Below are 24,185 nucleotides of genomic sequence, written 5' to 3'. Positions count from 1 at the left end.
TTTCTGATAATGATTTTCAGATATGGCGGAGATAAGTTTCTTAGATGTAGCAGGGTCAAGGGTACCTACATAGCAGAGCTGAGTTTGTCATTTGGCACAACTCATGATGACAATGCAATTTGCTACCCTTGATTTTGCATAGGGCTGCAATGAATTATCACAATGCACAAAATCAAAACTGCTACATCTGCAGATCTTTTATGTACAACTTTCTAATATACTTCATGTTTCCATTTCTCACTATTTTTTTAAGATCACTGCTTGCTGTCAGTGAATGGGACAATAACTTAAAGGAGTCACCCGGTTCTTTAAAATTGAATGCCTATCTTTAGGATAGGCAATCAATATTAGATCATTAGACCTGCCGCGTCCCCTTCATTGTTTACCGTGCACTTCTCCGTACTTTTAGTATTGCAGCCCAGACACATTCATTTGATTGGGACTGAGCTGCCGCAGCCCTTAAGGCAGCTGAACAACAGGGGGAGTGCCATGAGTCGGACCCCCCTAAATGTAATAAAAATCTAAGGATAGGCCATTAATTTGAAGACCGTGTTTTCTCCTTTAAGGGTATGTTCACACGGCCTATTTACGGACGTAATTCGGGCGTTTTTGCCCCGAATTACGTCTGAAAATAGCGCCTCAATAGCGCTGACAAACATCTGCCCATTGAAAGCAATGGGCAGACGTTTGTCTGTTCACACGAGGCGTATATTTACGCGCCGCTGTCAAATGACGGCGCGTACATAGACGCCCGCGTAGAAGAAGTGACCTGTCACTTCTTTGGCCGTAATTGGAGCCGTTCTTCATTCACTCCAATGAATAGCAGCGCCAATTACGGCCGTAATTGACGCGGCGTTCAAGCGCCTGCACATGCCGGTACGGCTGAAATTACGGGGATGTTTTCAGGCTGAAACATCCCCGTAATTTCAGCCGTTACGGACGCCCTCGTGTGAACATACCCTAAGCTGAAAACCCATTCAGATCTAATACTTTTCACAGCTGAGGATATGCTGCAATGATATCCGGTCTTTACAGTTTTCTGTAGTGTAAACACAACAGCGGCACAAATCTTTCTCTTGTCCTGATAGTTTGTTACAATGTATCAGTGCAGGTAAAAAGAGTGGCCTTCGGCCCGTTTAGTTCACAGAGGGTTGTCTAGCCTGGATACAATTGTAACAAACCCTCAGCTCTATTAGGTCTGTACAGGGTTTCAGCCTCTGGATGTATATAGAAATGTCATCTGATATCATTATCCGTGAGCCCATGGTGAAGATACCAGATGGCACGGCGTTCTGTTCAGTAAGGACCATCTAGTGGCTGCTGGAGTTAGGGGGGCAGGAGAATGGTTTCCGATGTGTTCCATATTGACCAATCAGCTGAGACGTTCCTGAAGACACACCGGACACTTTTAAGGGCTTGTCCACACACAACGGTGTTGTTGCAGAAATTTTCTGCAGCAATTCCGTTGAAATTCAAAGGCTTTCTGCTACGGCAAAAACACACCATCTCTTGCGTTTTTTTGCAGCAGAAAATGGTGGGGATTTTGCGGCGTTTTTCTCAATGTTGGGAGATGGCGACATCTCCTCTGAAAAACGCAGCAATTCAGTGCACTTTCCGCTGCGGGAATTGACACTCTGCGGTACGAAAAATACGCACCGCAGGTCAATTTTGGCTCCGAATTTTTATGCAGCGTCTGGCTGAGATTTGTTATATCTCCCCCACTTTGCTGCTACTGTATTCTGCTGTGTTTCCTCCATCCGAAATTGCATCCAGAAAAAACGCGGTAATTCCGCAGCGTGTGGACGAGCCCTAAGGGAGTATATAACAGGGGCCGCAAACCTCACCCTTACCTGTCAATGACGACGTGCAGTTTGTGGGGGTCTTTTGATATTTTTAATTTACTGGGGAGCGCCTAATTGCAATATTTGGGTATACCCAGGTCCAGATTAAAGCATGGGCAGTGTGGCAATTTCTTCCATCATTACGTGGTCTACATCACGACACCATGCATGACCCGCTGTTTTTGAAGCGGTGTCATGAATTCCATAGCGCTGGTGATGGGATTATTTTGTGTACACTGTATGGCACTGGTATTTGGACACTGTATCACTGCATAGTACGGTCATGTACATACTCTCACCCCACTATATGGCATGTTTTGGCAGTATTATGCCTATACTGTATGGTTGTAGAACGTAGGCGTCTTATGGCGTTATTATATGGGCACTGTATGACACTTATGTATTTACTGTAAGGCACTACTATAAAGTCATCTTGTGGCAGTATTATGTGGACATTTTATACCACTGCTATGTATATACTGCACAGCAGTATTATGTAGGCACCATATGGCAGTCTTGTGAAAGCACTGTATGGCAGTATTATATGGGCACTGTATGGCACTGTTAGGGTATGTTCACACGGCGGGGGTCCGTAACGGCTGAAATTACGGGGATGTTTCAGCCTGAAAACATCCCCGTAATATCAGCCGTAACGGCATGTGCAGGCGCTTGAACGCCGCGTCAATTACGGGCGTAATTAGCGCTGCTATTCATTGGAGTCAATGAATAACGGCTCTAATTACGGCCAAAGAAGTGACAGGTCACTTCTTTGACGCGGGCGTCTATTTACGCGCCGTCATTTGACAGCGGCGCGTAAATATACGCCTCGTGTGAACAGACAAACGTCTGCCCATTGCTTTCAATGGGCAGATGTTTGTCAGCGCTATTGAGGCGCTATTTTCAGACGTAATTCGGGGCCAAAACGCCCAAATTACGTCCGTAAATAGGCCGTGTGAACATACCCTTATGTACATACCATATGGCAGTATTATGTAGGCACTATATGGCAGTCTGTGAGGGCACTGTATGGCAGTATTATATAGGCACTGTATGCTACTGTTGTGTATGTACCATATGGCAGTATTATGTAGGCACTATATGGCAGTCTTGTGAAAGCACTGTATGGCGGTATTATGTGGACACTGTATGACACTTATGTAAATTCCATATGGCAGTATTATGTAGTCACCATATGGCAGTATTATGTGGGCACTGTTCGGTATATGCTATATGGTAGTATTATGAAGGTATTATAGGTCATGGTTATGTATAAACTGCATGCCAATACTATGTAAGGCATAATATGGCAGTTTGGTAATGTCACTGTATGGCAATATTATGTGGGCACTGCATCCTACGGTTATTCTTATGCTATATGGAAGTATTATGTAGGCAGCATATGGCAGTCTTGTGATGCCACTGTTTGGCAGTGTTATATGGGCACTGTATGACAGTTATATATTTACTATATGGCACTACTATAAAGTCCTCTTATGGTAGTATTCTGTAGATATTATATACTATGGCTATGCATGACCGTACTATGTAAGGCACCATATGGTAGTATTGTGATATCACTGTTTGGCAGTATAATGTGGGCGCTGTATGCTACTGTTATATGGAAGTGCTATGTAGGCACCATATGGCAGTACTAAGAGGGAACTGTTATGTATATAGTGTGTGGCGCTACCATACAGGCTGCATCTAATAGTTGTATTATTGTGGACATTACATGAGACTGTTGGACACATGCGGTGAGAAGTATTATGCGGGCACTGTATGCCGTGCCATATTTATTGTATGGAGGGATTACGTAAACTCTATAATGCATTATCATGAGGGCGCTGCATGGCAGTGTTATGTGGGCACTGGATGGTACTATTATTTGTTCTATATGATGCCAATATTACGCTTTGATTTAGTTTTTTCAGAAAATTGCACAACTAAAATTGCACATGAAGTCGGCACGTAGCCCTGGGGTTCCCGTGAAGTGAATGGATGCCAGTATTTACCCGTCACCTCTACATACGTTAACCTTCTTACCGCGTGGACGTCTTCTCCATTCATGGCGGGTTTTGTTCCTGCGCTTATCTGATTGGTGCGCACTGTTCTCCATGCTGCCGTGCATTGTGAGCTCTGTCAGGCCTGATACGTGACTGCGTTATATGAACGTGCTGCGCGCTGTTACCACTTAATACAGTCCCATCGCATGCATTTTTCATAAACATGGCTAATGCTAAGCACAGTCCCGGTCACCTTCCATTTGATGTGTCCTAATCTCCTGGAGAATCTAAATTCAAGGGAACATTGTGCAGATGGATTTGCAGATGTGGCGAATATGAGTTTCCTAGATGTAGCAGAGCCGAGTTTGTCATTTGGCATAACTCATCCGGATAATGCAATTTGCTGCCTGTAGTTTTCCATAGGGCTACAGGTAAACCACAATAAGTTACCACAATACAAAAAATCAGCTCTGCTACATCTGGAGATTTTTTCTTTTTAGGTGATACAATACACATTATTTTGTATCATGAATGCCCAATGGAATTAGAATTTGAATGGTAGATGGAAGTAAATATTGCAGGAGGTGACCTCCTATATAGATAAATGCCCATTGCCATAACTATAGAGCTTGTAGTCGTAGTCAGGCCCTCTGCCACATAAGAGTACCACAGTAGTAATGGGGCTCTGGTACACATTTTGTAGGGTCCTATGATCAGTCCCCCTAGATGTTTGCAACTAGCTCTGCAAGAAATAAATACTCCATGCTTTACAGAGTGTCAAATGACAAACACATTACTGCTGCGTGTTCATAGAGTTCAATGGAGCGTGTTATTACAGCCGCATATATATATAGAAGCAGGCTTGAAAATAATGATCCCAACCCCCACTGCTGCATCTGTGGTCCCTGAAAAAACTCTTGGGGACTAAATAATCTTATCATTAACATTGCAAAATGTGAGCACATATAACCCCCTAAATGTGGCATACCCCTTTAATTGTCTTCAGACTGTAATGGCTGATAACAGAGAACTACAGATTGCATTCACCTCACCGCAAATGAAGAAAAGATGATAAACTTTAGGTTTAGTGTCCCCATCATAAACATTTGCAGCATATCCACAGAACCTAACCTATCGGTGGAATGGGGGTCCTGTGACCCTCGTTTGCTAATTCAGGTCATCCGCTCTCCCCATAGAAGCCAATGAAGAAGATATCACTTTGCAATTATGTGGGCAGGTGAGATAATAGCCCTGGCCTAACCAAGAGAAACTCCCACTCTGGTCTCCCTTTCGTCCGGCTTGTAATACCACATTCGCCCTGCAGTGGCCACTGCAGGGAAAATGTATGTCCAGCCACAACTTCTGGAGCCATCATAAGCCGACCGCGGCGATCAGCTGATCACTGGCTTAAATTGAATAAGGGGTTGTCTTGATGAAACCCTATCTTATATTTAGTCACTTATCCAAGTTAGGGCTCATTTTTATGGGTCGGAGAACCCCTTTAAGGCTTTGTTCACATTAGTGTTATAAACGGAAGCCACGATGATGTGCTGGATCCGCTGTGGGCCGGGGTTCTGGTGAGGTTAATGTCGTTAAAAGTGATGAAATAGTCAATGAAACCCACAACGAGGGTGATGAACAAATTAAAAAATTTGGAATAAATTAATAAAAAAATTAACTCTAAATAAAAAAAATAAAAATATATATAATGATAAAATATAAATAAATAACCTGGATAAATCCTTTTCATAGAAGAACTCGCTAGCAGTCATTGCGGCTGCACTCGGAGCTCTCCCAGGAGACGACTATTATTTCCTGAGAGCCCTACAATAAGCATTTACCTACTTAATCGCCCATCAGGTGCCACTCATCTCATCTGAGAATTTTTTTATTTTTTTTTTTTTTTTTTTATAACTTTGTATTGCCTGTTTGAGCATTACCTAAAGAACCTCCGGGCTCTTTGTTGCATAAATATTCATACCCCCCCCCACTTCCTAAAACTTTGCCGTCCTTTATAATTTACACCCTTTTCCTATTTCCAAACAAGACACATGCAGCAGAGTCGCTATTGGATAACCATGCCCGTGGAGTCTGTGGTTGTCATGCCAACCATAATCACCTCCAGTTCACAGAAGCGGTGGCATGAACTGGTGCTTTAGCTCGCAGCCTGTTTGAGTGCGGAAGAGCAGCACATGCGATGACTTATATTCCGCGCACATGACATCACCATCTGCGGTTGCAGATCAAGACGTTTGCAATTTTTTGCGAAAAAAAAATGGCAACATTTTTTTTTTTTTTCTGCATTTGCTTTTAAAACCGGTTTACAGTCCTCAAGGGTGAAATCCTTTTTTCCTGCAATGTAACTTTATTAAAAAAAAAAAAAAATCCAACAATCTAAAGAAGATGCAATTAAGCGGACGCCGTTAGCCAAGTCATCAACCCTGGCAGCCACGTGCCTTCACGCTCCAGATCAGAGATCCGAGGACCCGACTTGTTGGCGTGAAAAGTGTGAAATTGCTGAGAACTGTGCAATATCTCTTTCTAATGAATTCCTGGTGAAACGCGTGGGACGTTGCATTTCGCAGGACTCTGCATCTTCCTCGGTTTCTTGAGCTATCCCAGAATCTGTTTCTTCCAGCCCAGGAGATAATTACAGCTCTGCTAGATCGTAGAGTAATCGACATTGTCCTTTGCGATCGCCGGTCTGACGGAGCGAAATGAGTAGGTGCCAGAGGAGGTGCAAGAGGCAGCTCAGTAAAGTTGCTCGATATTTTTACCAGTTTGTCACCGGGACCCTGACACAAGGTAGGGTCCAATATCTTAAAGAACCTTGTGTTTGCTGTATCTTCTCATTTGTGACCTATAAATCTGGGCATTGGCTATACAGATGTAGCAGAGCTGGTTTGTCATTTGGCACATCTTATTGTCTGTAGACTAATTGTGTCAGACTACAAGAACCAGCATGCTTGGTATGGTTCCCTTTTTTTTTTTTTTTTAAGTATCTGTGTATATAAGATCTTATAGATTATATAGTGCAGATGTAGTAGAGCTGAGTTTGTGTTAACTGGGGTTTTACATAGGACTGCTGGACACAGAGAATGTTCGCAATGCAGCACCTAGGAGTGTAATGACAAATTCCTCCCTGATACACCTGTTCATGTACAGATGTAGCAGAGCTGGATTTGTTATTTAGCCTTTTTTATGCATTGTCAGACTTAAAAGGTTGTTCTTTATCATCACAGAAATATACAACATATTGATTGGATATGCCATTCATTTTCTGTTGGATGGGGTCTATGGAGGTGCCAGTAGTAGGACCCCAACTGATTGGGATTATGGCACATCTAGACTATATACAGTGCATATTAGATGTGGGAAACCCTTTAAGATAATGCAGAAGGTTTACAGTCCTAAGTAAAACCACAGGTAACAAACACATCATGATTCACAATGAGCTGGGCCAAATGACAAACTCAAATCTGCTACATCTCTACATACATTGATGACTTTCATACTGTAATAAAGAAAATCTATTTCTGCAATGATCTGGGATTGAGCCTAAGGAGTGGGATTGTCACCACAGGGTTAAATTCCCAGTCTTACATTTCTTTCATCATTAAGTACATAAGGAAACACTGCTGACCCGGTTACTTAGCGCTCGCCTCTGTTTAAGGTGGACTTTTAGGTTTGTCTATTCATTTGTGTCACCATTTTTTAAAAGTGCCTTGTATAGTTTATCTCAGGGGAGAATAGATTCCACACGTGCCTTATACAAAGTGCTGCTACTCCAAGGTCAAGGGTAAATGATGTAGTGCGATATATTCCAAATGCAAGGATGTGCAAACATGAGAACCATTTTAGAAAGTGACATACTGTATGTGTGTGTGTGTGTATGTATATATATATATATATATATATATATTGAGATGTAGCAGAGCTGAGTGTGTCATTTAGCATTTATTTAAAAAAAAAAAGTCCACAGTTCAGAGTACAATGCAGCAAACGCTGCATGTCTTAACGTATAACGCCCATATAGTGCCACATTGTGCATACAGAACACACATAGTGTATACAGTTCCCATATATCCCATGCAGTACCCTGCTGCCCAGTGCGCCCTTCAGTCAGTACTATGTCTAGGGCATGTCCTGACACAGGTTGGCACAAGGAAGTCACCTTGTTGGCCTGTGTTACTATGCTCCTCTTCTGGCCACCCGCCTGCATGGTACATACACTGATGCCTACAGGGCAAACAGAACTCAAGTGACCGAAGTGAGAGGTGGCACAATGGACATCATTGCATGTGCCAAGCTGAACCAAAACAGAAGCCCAAGTCTCGCCTCGGATTTGGACCGTCAGATTCTGATTTATCTGATTCTGAGCCTGTTGCTTGTAGTTAGTGAAATACCAAAATCTTTAGGATTAGTTTCAACACATCCCAAGTTTCTGCCCCAAACAACATCCCTGAAAACATTAACCGCACCTAAAGTATCACACAGTATCCAAACAAATAGTATACAAATAGTATAAAGCCCCCAGATAAAAAATACCAACATTTTCTACATAGTGCCCAGATAAATAGGGCATCCTGTATAGTCATATTACCATTCAGTGCCCAGATAAATAGTGCATACAACACCCAGATAATCAATGCATGCAGTGCCCAGATTAATGCCATACGGAGCCCAGATAATCAGCGCATTCAGTGCCCAGATTAACGTTGCCATACAGTGCCCAGATAAATAGTGCATACAACACCCAGATGATCAGTCCATGCAGTGCCCAGATAAATAGTGCATACAACACCCAGATAATCAATGCATGCAGTGCCCAGATTAACGTTGCCATACAGTGCCCAGATAAATAGTGCATACAACACCCAGATGATCAGTCCATGCAGTGCCCAGATTAATGCTGCCATACAGAGCCCAGATAATCAGCGCATTCAGTGCCCAGATTAACGTTGCCATACAGTGCCCAGATAAATAGTGCATACAACACCCAGATAATCAATGAATGCAGTGCAGTGCAGTGTTCACACGGCAGCGTCCATAACGGCCGAAATTACGGGGCTGTTTCCAGGAGAAAACAGCCCCGTCATTTCAGCCGTAACGGCATGTGCAGGCGCTTGAACGCCGCATCCCTTACGGACGTAACTGGAGCTGGTTTTCCATGGAGTCCATGGAAAACGGCTCCATTTACGTCTGAAGAAGTGACATGACACTTCTTTGGCGGGGGCGTCTATTTACGCGCCGTCTTTTGACAGCGACGTGTAAATATACGCCTCGTGTGAACAGGCAAACGTCAGCCCATTGCTTTCAATGGGCAGATGTTTGTCAACGCTTTCAAGCCGTATTTTCGGACGTAATTCCAGGTGTAAAACGCCCGAATTACGTCCGTAAATAGGCCGTGTGAACATACCCTAATAGTGTCCGGAGAATGTCACACATTGCCCACATAGTGCAAATAATTTTTAGCTAGAGCCATGTATTGCCCAGATAAATAACGCATACAGTGTTCAGAGAGTATATACAGCGCCAATATAGTGTCATATATATAACCAGCTGCACTTTTGTATGAGAATTTGCTGTCCTCTCATAAAATTGTCATATTCATCTACAGATATATGAAAGCCGAACATTTGTCAGACGCAGCAGAATTTAAGTTGATTCCGTAGAGCTGAGTTTGTCATTTGGTGCAACTCAATTTTATATTGCTATGTTTTCTGATTGTTTTTTCATGGAATGGCGGTTGAAACCTCCTGTAACTCAGAGAGTTAGTATGCTACACAAGTAATGTAACCCACAGAGGAAAAATTACAAATTCAGCTCTGCTACATAAGCATGAAGTCATTACAGACCGTTGTTAAGCCTCCCTGTCGTCATAGTTTACATCCAGCTATTAGATCATGAGGAAACTACAAGCACCAGCACGTTTCTGCTCAGGATTCATGCTTGGCATGGCAGGATTTCATTTACACTGTAGTTTTCACTTGATTCTCATCTTGGCACTAATTGCAAATTGAGTGCTTTCCAGCATGGCAGGCAATTTGCATAGTGTGCTGGCATATGGGTGCCAGGGACATGGCGAAGCCAACTTTCACTCTCTAAATGTGCCACTAAACCCTGTAGCTCTGAATATAGATTTATGGTTTTTATTGCCCAATTTGGATGCCAAAAATATTTGGGTTTCAGGTTTGTATTTCTCATTGCGGAATCGGGGGTCATTACATAAGAATTGACAATATACGATGATCTTCAAAGTGTGTCGGTATTTAGTCCTTATATCTTAAAGGGCCAGTCCAGGGGTGACGCAGAATGTGTTCACAAAACACAATCATTTGACCGTTTACAGTCGTTTTTCTTTTGTCTTCCTGGGTAGAATCTATGACTGTTCATGCTGAGCTTCCTGGTTCATTCATACAATGCCAGAGCTGCAGTGTCGTTTTGTCTGCGTTTTCTAGCAATTCGATGTTCTGCAGCATAGCTCAGGATAGCGGATAACACCTAACCGATATAATTGGGCCAATATACACGCATGTATAATAAACCTCACTGTTCTGGGTGCAAACAAAGTATAACATAATATATAACATATGATATAGGTAGTTAAATCTCTAAGTGGAGGGGATCTATATCACTCTTCATTTTGAGCTTCCTAATTCATGAATAGAATGGCAGAAAAAGTGAAGACTGACACACAGGATACTGTAATCGTGACAATTAGTGGTTGTCACCCACCATTTATGTCCAGGATAATTGTTGATTAGACAATTCACAGTTTCTTAGTTACATGTAGTGGGAAATGGTGTTTAATATCTTCATATATTCCATATGGGTGGAACCTTTATTAAGAGCGCTCCTCAAAACTTTAGTGGGTGGATATGCGCTTGTTGGCTTATAGAGCCTGTGATTTATAAGCGTACCTATGGTTGTGATTGTTTCTGTATAAATCAGTACTACATGTAAATACATAAAACGTTGTAATATGTCTTTTTAGCTAAGGGTATGTTCACACGAGGGCGTCCGTAACGTCTGAAATTACGGGGATGCTTCAGCCTGAAAACATCCCCGTAATTTCAGCCGTAACGGCATGTGCAGGCGCTTGAACACCGCGTCAATTACGGACGTAATTGGCGCTGCTATTCATTGGAGTCAATGAATAACGGCTCCAATTACGGGCAAAGAAGTGACAGGTCACTTCTTTGACGCGGGCGTCTATTTACGCGCCGTCATTTGACAGCGGCGCGTAAAATACGCCTCGTGTGAACAGACAAACGTCTGCCCATTGCTTTCAATGGGCAGATGTTTGTCAACGCTATTGAGGCGCTATTTTCAGACGTAATTTGGGGCAAAAACGCCCGAATTACGTCCGTAAATAGGCCGTGTGAACATACCCTGAAAGTGACATCTTCCTCTTCTTCCCTCTGCCTATGGTTTCTCTGTTACTGTCAGAAACCTTCTCAGTCACAAAAAATCCTTCTACAGTAATACAATAAATACTAAGGAGGGGGATGCAGCTGCAGCAGTATCTTTCCTTTAGTCTCTGTGTGAGTCTCAGGGGTAGACATACCATATGCGCAGCCTGTGCAGTTGCACAGGGGTCCAGTGGGTAACAAGGCCACCATAAAGGTAGCTTCATACTGCCTATTAGATTGCATGTAAAGGACTGAGCTATAGGGGTGCTCTATGCTGAGCTATTTAGGAGTATGGGGCCCTTCTAGTGTTTTTGCACAAGTAGAGAGAAATCATATGATAGTCTCTTGGCCTTAGCATGTGTGTAATGCATCATTTACACGAGCGTAATATACGCGCGTGCTTTTCACACGTGTCGTACGCACCTATATTAGTCTATGGGGCAGTGCAGACAGTCCGTGAGTTTTGCGCAGCGTGAGTGCGCTGCGTAAAACTCACGACATGTTCTGTATTTCAGTGTTTTTCGCGCATCACGCACCCATTGAAGTCAATGGGTGCGTGAAAACCACGCAGGTCGCACGGAAGCACTTCCGTGCGAACTGCGTGGTTCGCGCAACAGCTGTCAAACTCTGAATGTAAACAGAAAAGCACCACATGCTTTTCTGTTTACAAACATCCAAACGGAGTGTCAAAATGATGGCGGCTTCGAGAAAATCTCGCAGCCGCGCATCATACACTGATGACACACGGAGCTGTTAAGTGCCTTTTGCGCATGCAAAACGCCGCGTTTTTTGCGTGCGCAAAACGCACACGATCGTGTAAACCCGGCCTAAGACTCATGTTGTGAAAGTGGAGGCAGATGGAGTGGGATAATTTTACAGTCCCCCTGCCTCATCTTGTGTGTGAGAGTCGTGCTGTGAGAGGGAAGGAAGGAGGAGGGGAGTCATGTTAAGTTTCTTTCCCCCAACGTGAGTGTGTGAGTGTGTGTGTGTGTGTGTGTGTGTGTGTGTGTGTGTGTGTGTATCATGCCAATGGAGGAATGTATTGTGGTGGCATTTGATTGGTCAAAGCACACAGCAAAGTACACACTTCTACATCACACCTGAGCCTGATCACTCCCTTATTGAGAGAAAATGTACATTTACAGAAACCTGCAGAGGAAAAAGATAGATACGCAAGTTGCAAACATTTCTAGTCGCACTACATCTAATACACAAGTGCAGCTGCCTAAGTAGGGATTGTCATTAAGGGGTCTGTCTCTTTAAATACAGCACAGCTCTGAATTCTGTCATTATAACATTCAACCTAAACACAATTGAATTGCAATCCAGTTATGACGAATATTAATGAAATAAATGTCCAGTTACAAATGGCCGATACTGTGACCCTACCCAGCTGTGCAACAATGGGACATGTCATTTCCACTGCTCATATAAATGTTCCCCTATTCAGTCCTGTGACTGTCCGTCGTCTGCAGCAATGACATTGTCCAAGGTCACAGATCCGTATAAATAGCCCCTTTTCTTCCTGACATTTTTTAGAATGATGTTTTCCTTTTTTCTATATTGTTAATGAGATTATGGCCACCAGACATGCCCCATTAAGCGGTATATCGGGGTGGTCGGAGCTGACATGCCACATTTATGAATTATACAGGACTCGCAGCAGAGATCCAGCACTGCCAGACCTGCAATCATGAAACAGAATACAGAAAGACAAATGCTTTATTTTATCAGCAGCCGGCAGCAGACATCATAGGAGGCGGCGGTGTAATGATGCCGCTTTCCTGATCTGTCACAATCAAAATCCTGCTGTTAAAATAGTCTGTTCAAATTTTAGTCTTGAATTGCGCAAAAAGTTTTGTACTCAAAAGTAGTTTGGGAAAATGAAAGGGAATATCCACTAATTCATCATTTACAGATAATATAAATCTACATAATAAGTTGAGTCACTTTATAAATACATGACATTACTTATCCTGCACTGATCCTGAGTTACATCCTGTATTATACTCCAGAGCTGCACTCACTATTCTGCTGGTGGAGTCACTGTGTACATACATTACATTACTTATCCTGCACTGATCCTGAGTTACATCCTGTATTATACTCCAGAGCTGCACTCACTATTCTGCTGGTGGAGTCACTGTGTACATACATTCCATTACTTATCCTGTACTGATCCAGAGTTACATCCTGTATTATACTCCAGAGCTGCACTCACTATTCTGCTGGTGGAGTCACTATGTACATACATTACATTACTTACCCTGTACTGATCCTGAGTTACATCCTGTATTATACACCAGAGCTGCACTCACTATTCTGCTGGTGGAGTCACTATGTACATACATTACATTACTTACCCTGTACTGATCCTGAGTTACATCCTGTATTATACACCAGAGCTGCACTCACTATTCTGCTGGTGGAGTCTCTGTGTACATACATTACATTACTTATCCTGCACTGATCCTGAGTTAGATCCTGTATTATACTCCAGAGCTGCACTCACTATTCTGCTGGTGGAGTCACTGTGTACATACATTACATTACTTATCCTGCACTGATCCTAAGTTACATCCTGTATTATACTCCAGAGCTGCACTCACTATTCTGCTGGTGGAGTACTGTGTACATACATGACATTACTTATCCTGCACTGATCCTAAGTTACATCCTGTATTATACTCCAGAGCTGCACTCACTATTCTGCTGGTGGAGTCACTGTGTACATACATTACATTACTTATCCTGTACTGATCCTGAGTTACATCCTGTATTATACTCCAGAGCTGAACTCACTATTCTGCTGGTGGAGTCACTGTGTACTTACATTACTTATCCTGTACTGATCCTGAGTTACAGTCTGTATTATACTCCAGAGCTGCGTTCACAATTCTGCCGGCTGCTTAGCTGAAATCTCCCAGTATTCTCTACTTGTTTGGTGTCTGCACAGAGCTTGTTCTAGTGTTTAACATTCTGGAAAGTGTCATCTGTACACCAGGCCCTGTACAGTAATGTGATAGCGAAAAGACTTACTGCCCCTTGTATTATAGGAGCTCCGCTAAGCTGTTAGGGCTGTGTTTGATGACAAGCTTTTTGACTGTTTCCTATCAACCAGCAGAATTGTGGACATGCCCTTTAAGAGCGGGAGCTTGCCATACATTATGTATACTAACATCGTAAAGGGAACGTCTCATGTATTTAATTTGAGTTTCATGATTTAGATGTAAGTCGGCGGAAGTTTTTTCTACATGCTATTTATATTTTATTTGTAAAAGCTCTCCCTGGTGGCGGCCATATTGGAGGTACACACTCCTTTTCTGTGTTGTCTCTGTAGACAGTACATAGCAGGGTGTATACACTTTATGGCACTTGCAATGAATGGGAGTTAATGAACAGAGAAATGTCCTAGATCATTACAGTCTCCAGGGAGAGATGGGAGCAGCATACAGAGCCGTATCTGTGTGTATAATGTTACCCTCGTGCCTTATCCAAGCATCCAACAGTGCAACAGAGCTGCCATAAAATCTCCAACACTCTGCTAAATCTGTCCCAGTCTACACAGCAAAGTGAGCTTCAGAAAACAGGACGTTTCAAATAACCCCAAAATGAGAATCCCAGTGTCATGCACCTCCCCCCCCCCAGACCCTGCACTAGGCATAGAATAATGTATCAGTTTGGCCTGGAGTGTTCCTTTAAGCATTTTTAATATTTAATTACATATAACAGCTCCTAAGTCTCTGATAAATCATTGGTCTATTCTTCTCATTAGACTCTCCAAATGAGTCATGTTAATGCATTTCCATACACCCCTCCCCCCTTCCCCGCAGTCACATGTTCACGCCTGGATATGGCTTCCTCATCTTAATATTTCTTTAATCGCCTGTTTTTTTCTAAAGAAAACATTATCTGTTGCCATGGAGAGGATCGGTGTAATAAATAGAAGCGGCACATTGAAGTGTTGTCACCCGACAGCAACAAAGGCTTTACATAGAACGCAAAACATATCCATGTTGTATTTCATGTAGTAAATAAATGCTGTGCGGCCGGTATCATATATTAATTTATTCCAGCTTATTTATTAACCACAAAAAAATGCAGATCATCCTTCATATTATATGAGCAATTATATGTGCGCCTGCCTGTCTGCTTCTACATTACAAGGAGCAACCGGGGGAACATGGGAGATAATAAGCAGTATTATAGTAGTTATACTCTTGTATATAGGGGGCAGTATTATAGTAGTTATATTCTTGTATATAGGGGGCAGTATTATAGTAGTTATATTCTTGTATATAGGGAGCAGTATTATAGCAGTTATATTCTTGTATATAGGGAGCAGTATTATAGTAGTTATATTCTTGTATATAGGGGCAGTATTATAGTAGTTATATTCTTGTATATAGGGGGCAGTATTATAGTAGTTATATTATTGTACATAGGGAGCAGTATAATAGTAGTTATATTCTTGTATATAGGGGGCAGTATTATAGTAGTTATATTCTTGTATATAGGGGGCTGTATTATAGTTACATAGTTACATAGTTAGTACGGCTGAAAAAATACACATGTCCATCAAGTTCAACCAAGGGAAGGGAAAAGGGAAGGAAAAATTTCTACACATAGGAGCTAATATTTTTTTGTTCTAGGAAATTATCTAACCCTTTTTTAAAGCCATCTACTGTCCCTGCTGTGACGGCTCCTGCAGTAGACTATTCCATAGATTCACAGTTCTCACTGTAAAGAAGCCTTGTCGCCTCTGCAGCTTGAACCTTTTTTTCTCCAGACGGAGGGAGTGCCCCCTTGTTTTTTGAGGGGGTTTTACAAGGAACAGGATTTCACCATATTTTTTGTATGTGCCATTAATATATTTATATAAGTTAATCATGTCCCCCCTTAGTCTTCTTTTTTCAAGGCTAAATAGGTTTAATTCTTTCAATCTTTCCTCATAACTTAAATTCTCCATGCCCCTTATTAGCTTCGTTGCTCTTCTTTGTATTTTTTCCAACTCCAGGGCATCCTTTCTATGAACTGGAGCCCAGAACTGGACTGCATATTCTAGATGAGGCCTCACTAATGCTTTGTAAAGTGGTAATATTACATCCCTGTCCCGCGAGTCCATGCCTCTTTTAATACACGACAATATCCTGCTGGCCTTTGAAGCAGCTGATTGACACTGCATGCTGTTATTGAGTTTATGATTTACAAGTACACCCAGATCCTTCTCAACAAGTGAATCCGCCAGTGTAGCGCCCCCTAGGACATATGATGCATGCAGGTTGTTGGTACCCAGATGCATAACTTTACATTTATCTACATTAAACTTCATTTGCCAAGTGGACGCCCAAACACTTAGTTTGTTTAAATCTGCCTGTAATTCATGAACATCTTCCATAGTCTGAACTATATTGCATAGCTTGGTGTCATCTGCAAAAATAGAAATAGTGCTATTAATCCCTTCCTCTATATCATTAATAAATAAGTTGAATAATAGTGGTCCCAGCACTGAACCCTGGGGTCACCACTTATAACTGGTGACCATTCAGAGTAGGAATCATTGACCACAACCCTCTGGATACGGTCCTTGAGCCAATTCTCAATCCAATTACAAACTATGTTTTCTAAACCTATAGTCCTTAATTTACCCATTAGGCGTCTATGGGGGACAGTGTCAAATGCCTTTGCAAAGTCCAAAAACACTAAATCCACAGCGGCCCCTCTGTCTAGACTTCTGCTTACCTCTTCATAAAAACAGATTAGGTTAGTTTGACAACTTCTGTCCTTAGTAAAACCGTGCTGGCTGTCACTTATAATGCTACTTATTGTCACATAATCCTGTATATAGTCCCTCAATAGCCCCTCAAACATTTTCCCCACGATGGATGTTAAGCTTACTGGTCTATAATTACCCGGGGAAGACCTAGAGCCCTTTTTGAAAATAGGCACCACATTTGCCCTGCGCCAGTCCCTTGGCACTATACCAGTCACTAGAGATTCTCTGAATATTATGAAAAGGGGGACAGAAATAACTGAACTAAGCTCTTTAAGAATTCTAGGGTGTAACCCATCTGGTCCTGGGGCCTTGTGCACATTTATTTTATTTAATTTAGCTTGGACCATCTCTACATTCATCCAATTCAGTATATCAACTGATATATTAACAGCACTGGCACCGGCTACATCAGCTGCTCCTTCTTCTGTTGTATATACAGAGCTAAAGAACCCATTTAGTAACTCTGCCTTCTCTTGATCCCCTGTGATCAACTCCCCATTACCATTATCTAGGGGTCCCACATGTTCAGACCTTGGCTTTTTTGCATTTATATACTTGAAGAATTTTTTAGGATTTGTTTTACTATCCTTGGCCACCTGCCTTTCATTTTGTATTTTTGCTAATTTTATTACATTTTTACAGATTTTATTAAGCTCTTTATATTTTACAAAGGCTGCAGATGTACCCTCAGATTTGTATTTTTTAAATGCCCTTTTTTTGTCATGTATTGCCCCTTTCACAGAAGGTATAAGCCATGTGGGGTTTAATTTGAGTCGTTTATACTTATTACCTGTAGGAATAAATTTTGCACTATAATAACTCAAAGTAGATTTGAAAATCTCCCATTTATCATTTGTTCCATTATTTGACATTAGTTCTTCCCAGTCTATATCCTGAATTGCAGCCCTCATCCTGGGGAAATTGGCTTTCTTAAAATTAAATGTTTTTGCCCTCCCAGCCTGCGTTTGTTTTTTACAGTATAGGTAAAATGTAACTATATTGTGATCACTGTTACCGAGGTTTTCACGAACATTGACATTCCCAACAAGATCTGCATTATTAGAAATGACCAGATCCAACAGAGCTTCACCTCTAGTCGGGTCTTCCACAAACTGGCCCATAAAATTTTCCTGCAACAGGTTGAGGAAATGTCTCCCCTTTGCAGTTGAAGCCGAACCATGACACCAATTAATATCCCGGAAATTAAAATCTCCCATTATCACTACAGTACCCGCCTGTGCAGCCCGCTCCATCTGTTTATATATCTGACCTTCCATCTCCTCAGTTATATTGGGGGGTCTATAGATTACACCAAAAGTAATTTTTTCAGTGTTTACCTCCCTTTCTAGTTCCACCCACAAGGTTTCAACCTCCTCACAGTCTTCACCCACTATTGTCTCTTTCACACTCGCCTTCATATCACTTCTCACATACAGACATACACCACCACCTTTCCTATTTGTCCTGTCTTTACGAAAAAGTGTAAAACCCTGTAGATTTACAGCCCAGTCATGTGAAGAGTCCAGCCATGTTTCAGCAACACCAACTATATCTATATTTTCTTCCAGTATCAAGGCCTCCAGCTCCCCCATTTTGCTTGCTAGACTTCTGGCATTTGTGAACATACACTTTAACTTGCCTGTCAGTTTTTCACTTTTATTATCAGAAATGTGATTTGACATTAATCGGTCCTTTTTATTTACACTGATGTTTTGTAACGAAAGGATCTCCTTATCTTGTTGTCTAGTCCTCTCCCCACATTCTGTTTCTCCCCCCACCAATATAGTCTGACCCCTCTCTAACCTGGCTACCCCTTTTTTTTCTACATTGACCTCCCTCCTCAGCCCTAGTTTAAATACTCCGCCACCCCAGCTAGAATTCTCTCCCCCAGCACAGCGGACCCCCTTCCATTTAGGTGCAAATCATCTGCAGAATACAGTTTGTACCCCAATGAAAAGTCAGCCCAGTGCTCTAGGAACCCAAATCCTTCTCCTCTACACCAAGACTTCAGCCATGCATTTAACTCCCTAAGCTCCCGCTGTCTTTCCTGTGATGCGCATGGCACAGGCAGTATTCCTGAGAATACAACCTTGGAGGTCCTTCCCTTCAGCTTGTAGCCTAGTTCTTTAAAATTATTCTTAAGGCTCCTCCACCTACCATTTATTCTGTCGTTGGTACCGACATGGACCACGACAGCTGGATCATCACCAGCCCCTCCCAGCAATTTGTCCACCCGTTCCACCACATGCCGAACCCTGGCACCAGGGAGACAGCAAACCATTCGGTTGAGGCGGTCATGGCGACAAATTATTCTATCCGTCTTCCTGATTATAGAATCCCCTACAACTATCAATTGTCTTGGCTTGCCTGCATTACCATCCCACCGACTACTAGCTGGGCTGTTCTCCCGGCTGTTAGGGAGATCAGTATCCACTAGGGCTGCCTTTTCTGAGACTGACACCCTCGCATCATCACCCAACCTGGCAATTTTGCTTGGAATGCCAGAAACCGGATCGGCCTTCCTTGTCTTTGACCCCTTTCTACTGCCCCTAACTACATTAACCCAGCTACTTACCTGATCCTGCTCACCCATGTCTTCACCCTCCAGTTCTAACCCACTAACTGCATGCTCTGTGAGCAGCAAGCTCCGCTCAAAATTGTCTATCCTCCTCAGTGTTGCATTCTGCTCCTCCAGATCTCTAATACGAGCTTCCAGGTGAACAACATGCTCACATCTGCCACAGAGATATTCACCCTGGAACTCCGGCTCCAGTCGTGTATACATATGACAAACTGTGCACTGAAGAAAACCTCCAATCTTGCTATCCATTATCCAAGTTACACCAAAACAGCGAACAATTGTCAAAGAAAAAGAAGAGTACTTACTGGGGCTTCAACTCCTCTTTTCGAACTCCGGTTTTAGAACTCCACTTAGTTCACAAGCCACTTAAACCACCAAGCTCAGAAAGAGCAGTTCTATTGTATATAGGGGGCAGTATTATAGTAGTTATATTCCTGTATATAGGGGGCAGTATTATAGTAGCTATATTCTTGTATATAGGGAGCAGTATTATAGTAGTTATATTCTTGTATATAGGGGGCAGTATTATAGTAGTTATACCCTTGTATATAGGGGGCAGTATTATAGTAGTTATATTCTTGAATATAGGGGCAGTATTATAGTAGTTATATTCTTGTATATAAGGGCAGTATTATAGTAGTTATAGTCTTGTATATAGGGGGCAGTATTATAGTAGTTATATTCTTGTATATAGGGGACAGTATTATAGTAGTTATATTCTTGTATATAGGGGCAGTATTATAATAGTTATATTCTTGTATATAGGAGCAGTATTTATAGTAGTTATATTCTTGTATATAGGGGGCAGTATTATAATAGTTATATTCTTATCCATAGGGGCAGTATTATAGTAGATATATTCTTGTATATAGGGGCAGTATTATAGTAGTTATATTCTTGTATATAAGGGCAGTATTATAGTAGTTATAGTCTTGTATATAGGGGGCAGTATTATAGTAGTTATATTCTTGTATATAGGGGACAGTATTATAGTAGTTATATTCTTGTATATAGGGGCAGTATTATAATAGTTATATTCTTGTATATAGGAGCAGTATTTATAGTAGTTATATTCTTGTATATAGGGGGCAGTATTATAATAGTTATATTCTTATCCATAGGGGCAGTATTATAGTAGTTATATTCTTGTATATAGGGGCAGTATTATAGTAGTTATATTCCTGTATATAGGAGCAGTATTATAGTAGTTATATTCTTGTATATAGGAGCAGTATTATAGTAGTTATATTCTTGTACATAGGGGGCAGTATTATAATAGTTATATTCTTGTATATAGGAGCAGTATTATAGTAGTTATATTCTTGTATATAGGAGGCAGTATTATGGTAGTTATATTCTTGTATATAGGGGGCAGTATTGTAGTAGTTATATTCTTGTGTATAGGGGGCAGTATTATAGTAGTTATATTCTTGTATATAGGAGCAGTATTATAGTAGATATATTCTTGTATATAGGAGCAGTATTATAGTAGATATATTCTTGTATATAGGAGCAGTATTATAGTAGATATATTCTTGTATATAGGGGACAGTATTATAGTAGTTATATTCTTGTATATAGGGGCAGTATTATAGTAGTTATATTCTTGTACATAGGGGCAGTATTATAGTAGTTATATTCTTGTATATAGGGAGCAGTGTTATAGTAGTTATATTCTTGTATATAGGGGGCAGTATTATATTAGTTATATTCTTGTATATAGGGGGCAGTATTATATTAGTTATATTCTTGTATATAGGGGGCAGTATTAGGGCGGGTTCACACATAGCGGAATTTCACTTAAATTCCGCTGCGGACACTCCGCAGCGTTAATCCGCAGCGGAGCCGTTTCTCCATTGACTTTCACTTTAATTTAGCAGTGTTCGTTTACACGATGCGTACAATTCCGCTGCGGAGCATAGGCTGCGGAGCGGAATTTGGTGTCCGCAGCATGCTCTGTCTGTTGCGGAGCAGTGGCGGACTGGTTGCGGACTCATGGCGGAATTTCTCCATTGACTTCAATGGAGAGTCAAAATTCCGCAATGAAGTCCGCAGATCTTATGTGTGCTGCGGAGCGTATTGTTTTTACTACCATGACATTTCTTCATTCTGGCTGGACCTATGTATTTCTAGGTCTACAGCCAGACTGAGGAAGTCAATGGGGCTCCCGTAATGACGGGAGCGTTGCTAGGAGACGTCTGTAAATAGTCACTGTCCAGGGTGCTGAAAGAGTTACGCGATCGGCAGTAACTGTTTCTGCACCCGGGACAGTGACTACCGATCTCAATATACATGTATCTGTAAAAAAAAATATAAGTTCATACTTACCGAGAACTCCCTGCGTCTGTCTCCAGTCCGGCCTCCCAGGATGACGTTTCAGTGTAAGTGACGGCTGCAGCCAATCACAGGCCAAGCACAGGCTGCAGCGGTCACATGGACTGGAGCGTCATCCAGGGAGGTCGGGCCGGATGCCGAAAGAGGGACGCGTCACCAAGACAACGGGCGGTAAGTATGAATTTCTTTGACTTTCACTAGGGAAAGTGCTGTCCCTTCTCTCTATCCTGCACTGAATAGGGAGAAGAGAAGCACTTTTCCTGCAGTCCGCAGCGGCCAGTCCGCATCAATTTTCTGCACATTTTGTGCAGATCCGCTGCAGAATCTGCAACGCAGATTCTGTGCGGCATTGATGCGGACAGTTGCGGAGGAATTCCGCCATGTGTGGTCATGCCCTTATAGTAGTTATATTCTTTTACATAGGGGGCAGTATTATAGTAGTTATATTCTTTTATATAGGGGCAGTATTATAGTAGTTATATTCTTGTATATAGGGGCAGTATTATAGTAGTTATATTCTTGTATATAGAGAGCAGTATTATAGTAGTTTTATATTCTTGTATATAGGGGACAGTATTGTAGTGGTTATATTCTTGTATAGGGAGCAGTATTATAGTAGTAATATTCTTGTGTATAGGAGCAGTATTATAGTAGTTATATTCTTGTATATAGGGGGCAGTATTATAGTAGTTATATTCTTGTGTATAGGAGCAGTATTATAGTAGTTATATTCTTGTATATAAGGAGCAGTATTATAGTAGTTATATTCTTGTATATGGGGGCCGTATTATAGTAGTTATATTCTTGTATATAGAAGCAGTATTATAGTAGTTATATTCTTGTGTATAGGAGCAGTATTATAGTAGTTATATTCTTGTATATAGGGGCAGTATTATAGTAGTTATATTCTTGTATATGGGGGCAGTATTGTAGTAGTTATATTCTTGTATATAGGAGCAGTATTGTAGTAGTTATATTCTTGTATATAGGAGGCAGTATTATAGTAGTTGTATTCTTGTATATAGGGGGCAGTATTATAGTAGTTATATTCTTGTGTATAGGAGCAATATTATAGTAGTTATATTCTTGTGTATAGGAGCAGTATTATAGTAGTTATATTCTTGTATATAAGGGGCAGTATTATAGTAGTTATATTCTTGTATATGGGGGCAGTATTATAGTAGTTATATTCTTGTATATACGAGCAGTATTATAGTAGTTATATTCTTGTATATAGGGGGCAGTATTATAGTAGATATGTTCTTGTATATAGGAGCAGTATTATAGTAGTTATATTCTTGTATATAGGAGCAGTATTATAGTAGTTATATTCTTGTATATAGGAGGCAGTATTATAGTAGTTATATTCTTGTATATAGGGGCAGTATTATAGTAGTTATATTCCTGCATATAGGGGGCAGTATTATAGTAGTTATATTCTTGTATATAGGGGGCAGTATTATAGTAGATATATTCTTGTATATAGGAGGCAGTATTATAGTAGTTATATTCTTGTATATAGGGGGCAGTATTATAGTAGTTATATTCTTGTATATAGGAGGCAGTATTATACCAGTTATATTCTTGTACATAGAGGGCAGTATTATATTAATTATTTTCTTATTATTGGATTATCCATATAAAAAAAATTGTTCTGATCTGACATATTCCTGAGTGGCCACATAATAGAATAACAGTTCCTGCTATGCGCACCTCTCTTTCCAGCTGTGCAGAAGAGGGGTATCATGAGTTTTTGACAGTTTTATTGTAGCGCTGGAGACTAGATAGGCAGGATAACACCATTAACAATAGCAGGGAGGAGAGTATATACATCAAACTCTGCTTTGTTACTTAGTGGCAGGTTGTGAACATGGAAGTAGTCCTCCGTGGGATGCTGTTGGACTCTTTTAGCTTAAGCCTTACCATAGACTTTTATGACATATTGACAAGTCTCCCTAGTACATACTCGGCTGTTTCTGTATCTCTTATTTTTACATTATTATAGGACTACAGTTTTGTGGTGGAAACCACAAACTATCACTCCAGATTTCAGCCTCCTGTTTTAGCGCCACTTTCTTTATTCATTTATGTGTTTCTGTTTTTCCTGAAGCTATGCATGATGTAACCTCATTATGTCATAAATTAACAATGAGGGATGGGTGAGCAGACGATAACTGCTTCCCTGTAGAAGACCAACTGAAAAGTGTCTCCTTGAAATTGTAGAATGAGGCGTGG

General features: G+C 41.2%; 1 protein-coding gene across 3 annotated transcripts in view; it reads left to right on the top strand.

The window, feature by feature from the left end:
* KCNIP2 (potassium voltage-gated channel interacting protein 2) overlaps window positions 1–24,185 on the top strand; it is a 344,365-nt gene that overhangs the window by 149,581 nt on the left and 170,599 nt on the right. Inside the window, exon 1 of one of the 3 annotated variants that reach the window (XM_075843004.1) lies at window positions 5,996–6,649. The exons of the other annotated variants lie outside the window; for them this stretch is intronic. Coding sequence (XP_075699119.1) covers window positions 6,562–6,649 — 88 coding nt within the window. The 5' untranslated portion in view covers window positions 5,996–6,561. Of the gene's footprint in view, window positions 1–5,995; window positions 6,650–24,185 lie in introns of those variants that run through there. 3 annotated transcript variants of the gene reach the window in all.

The sequence above is a fragment of the Rhinoderma darwinii genome, chromosome 11, assembly GCF_050947455.1.
Source record: "Rhinoderma darwinii isolate aRhiDar2 chromosome 11, aRhiDar2.hap1, whole genome shotgun sequence".
Classification (NCBI taxonomy): Eukaryota; Metazoa; Chordata; class Amphibia; order Anura; family Rhinodermatidae; genus Rhinoderma; species Rhinoderma darwinii.
This window is presented reverse-complemented; position numbering and strand designations above follow the sequence as displayed.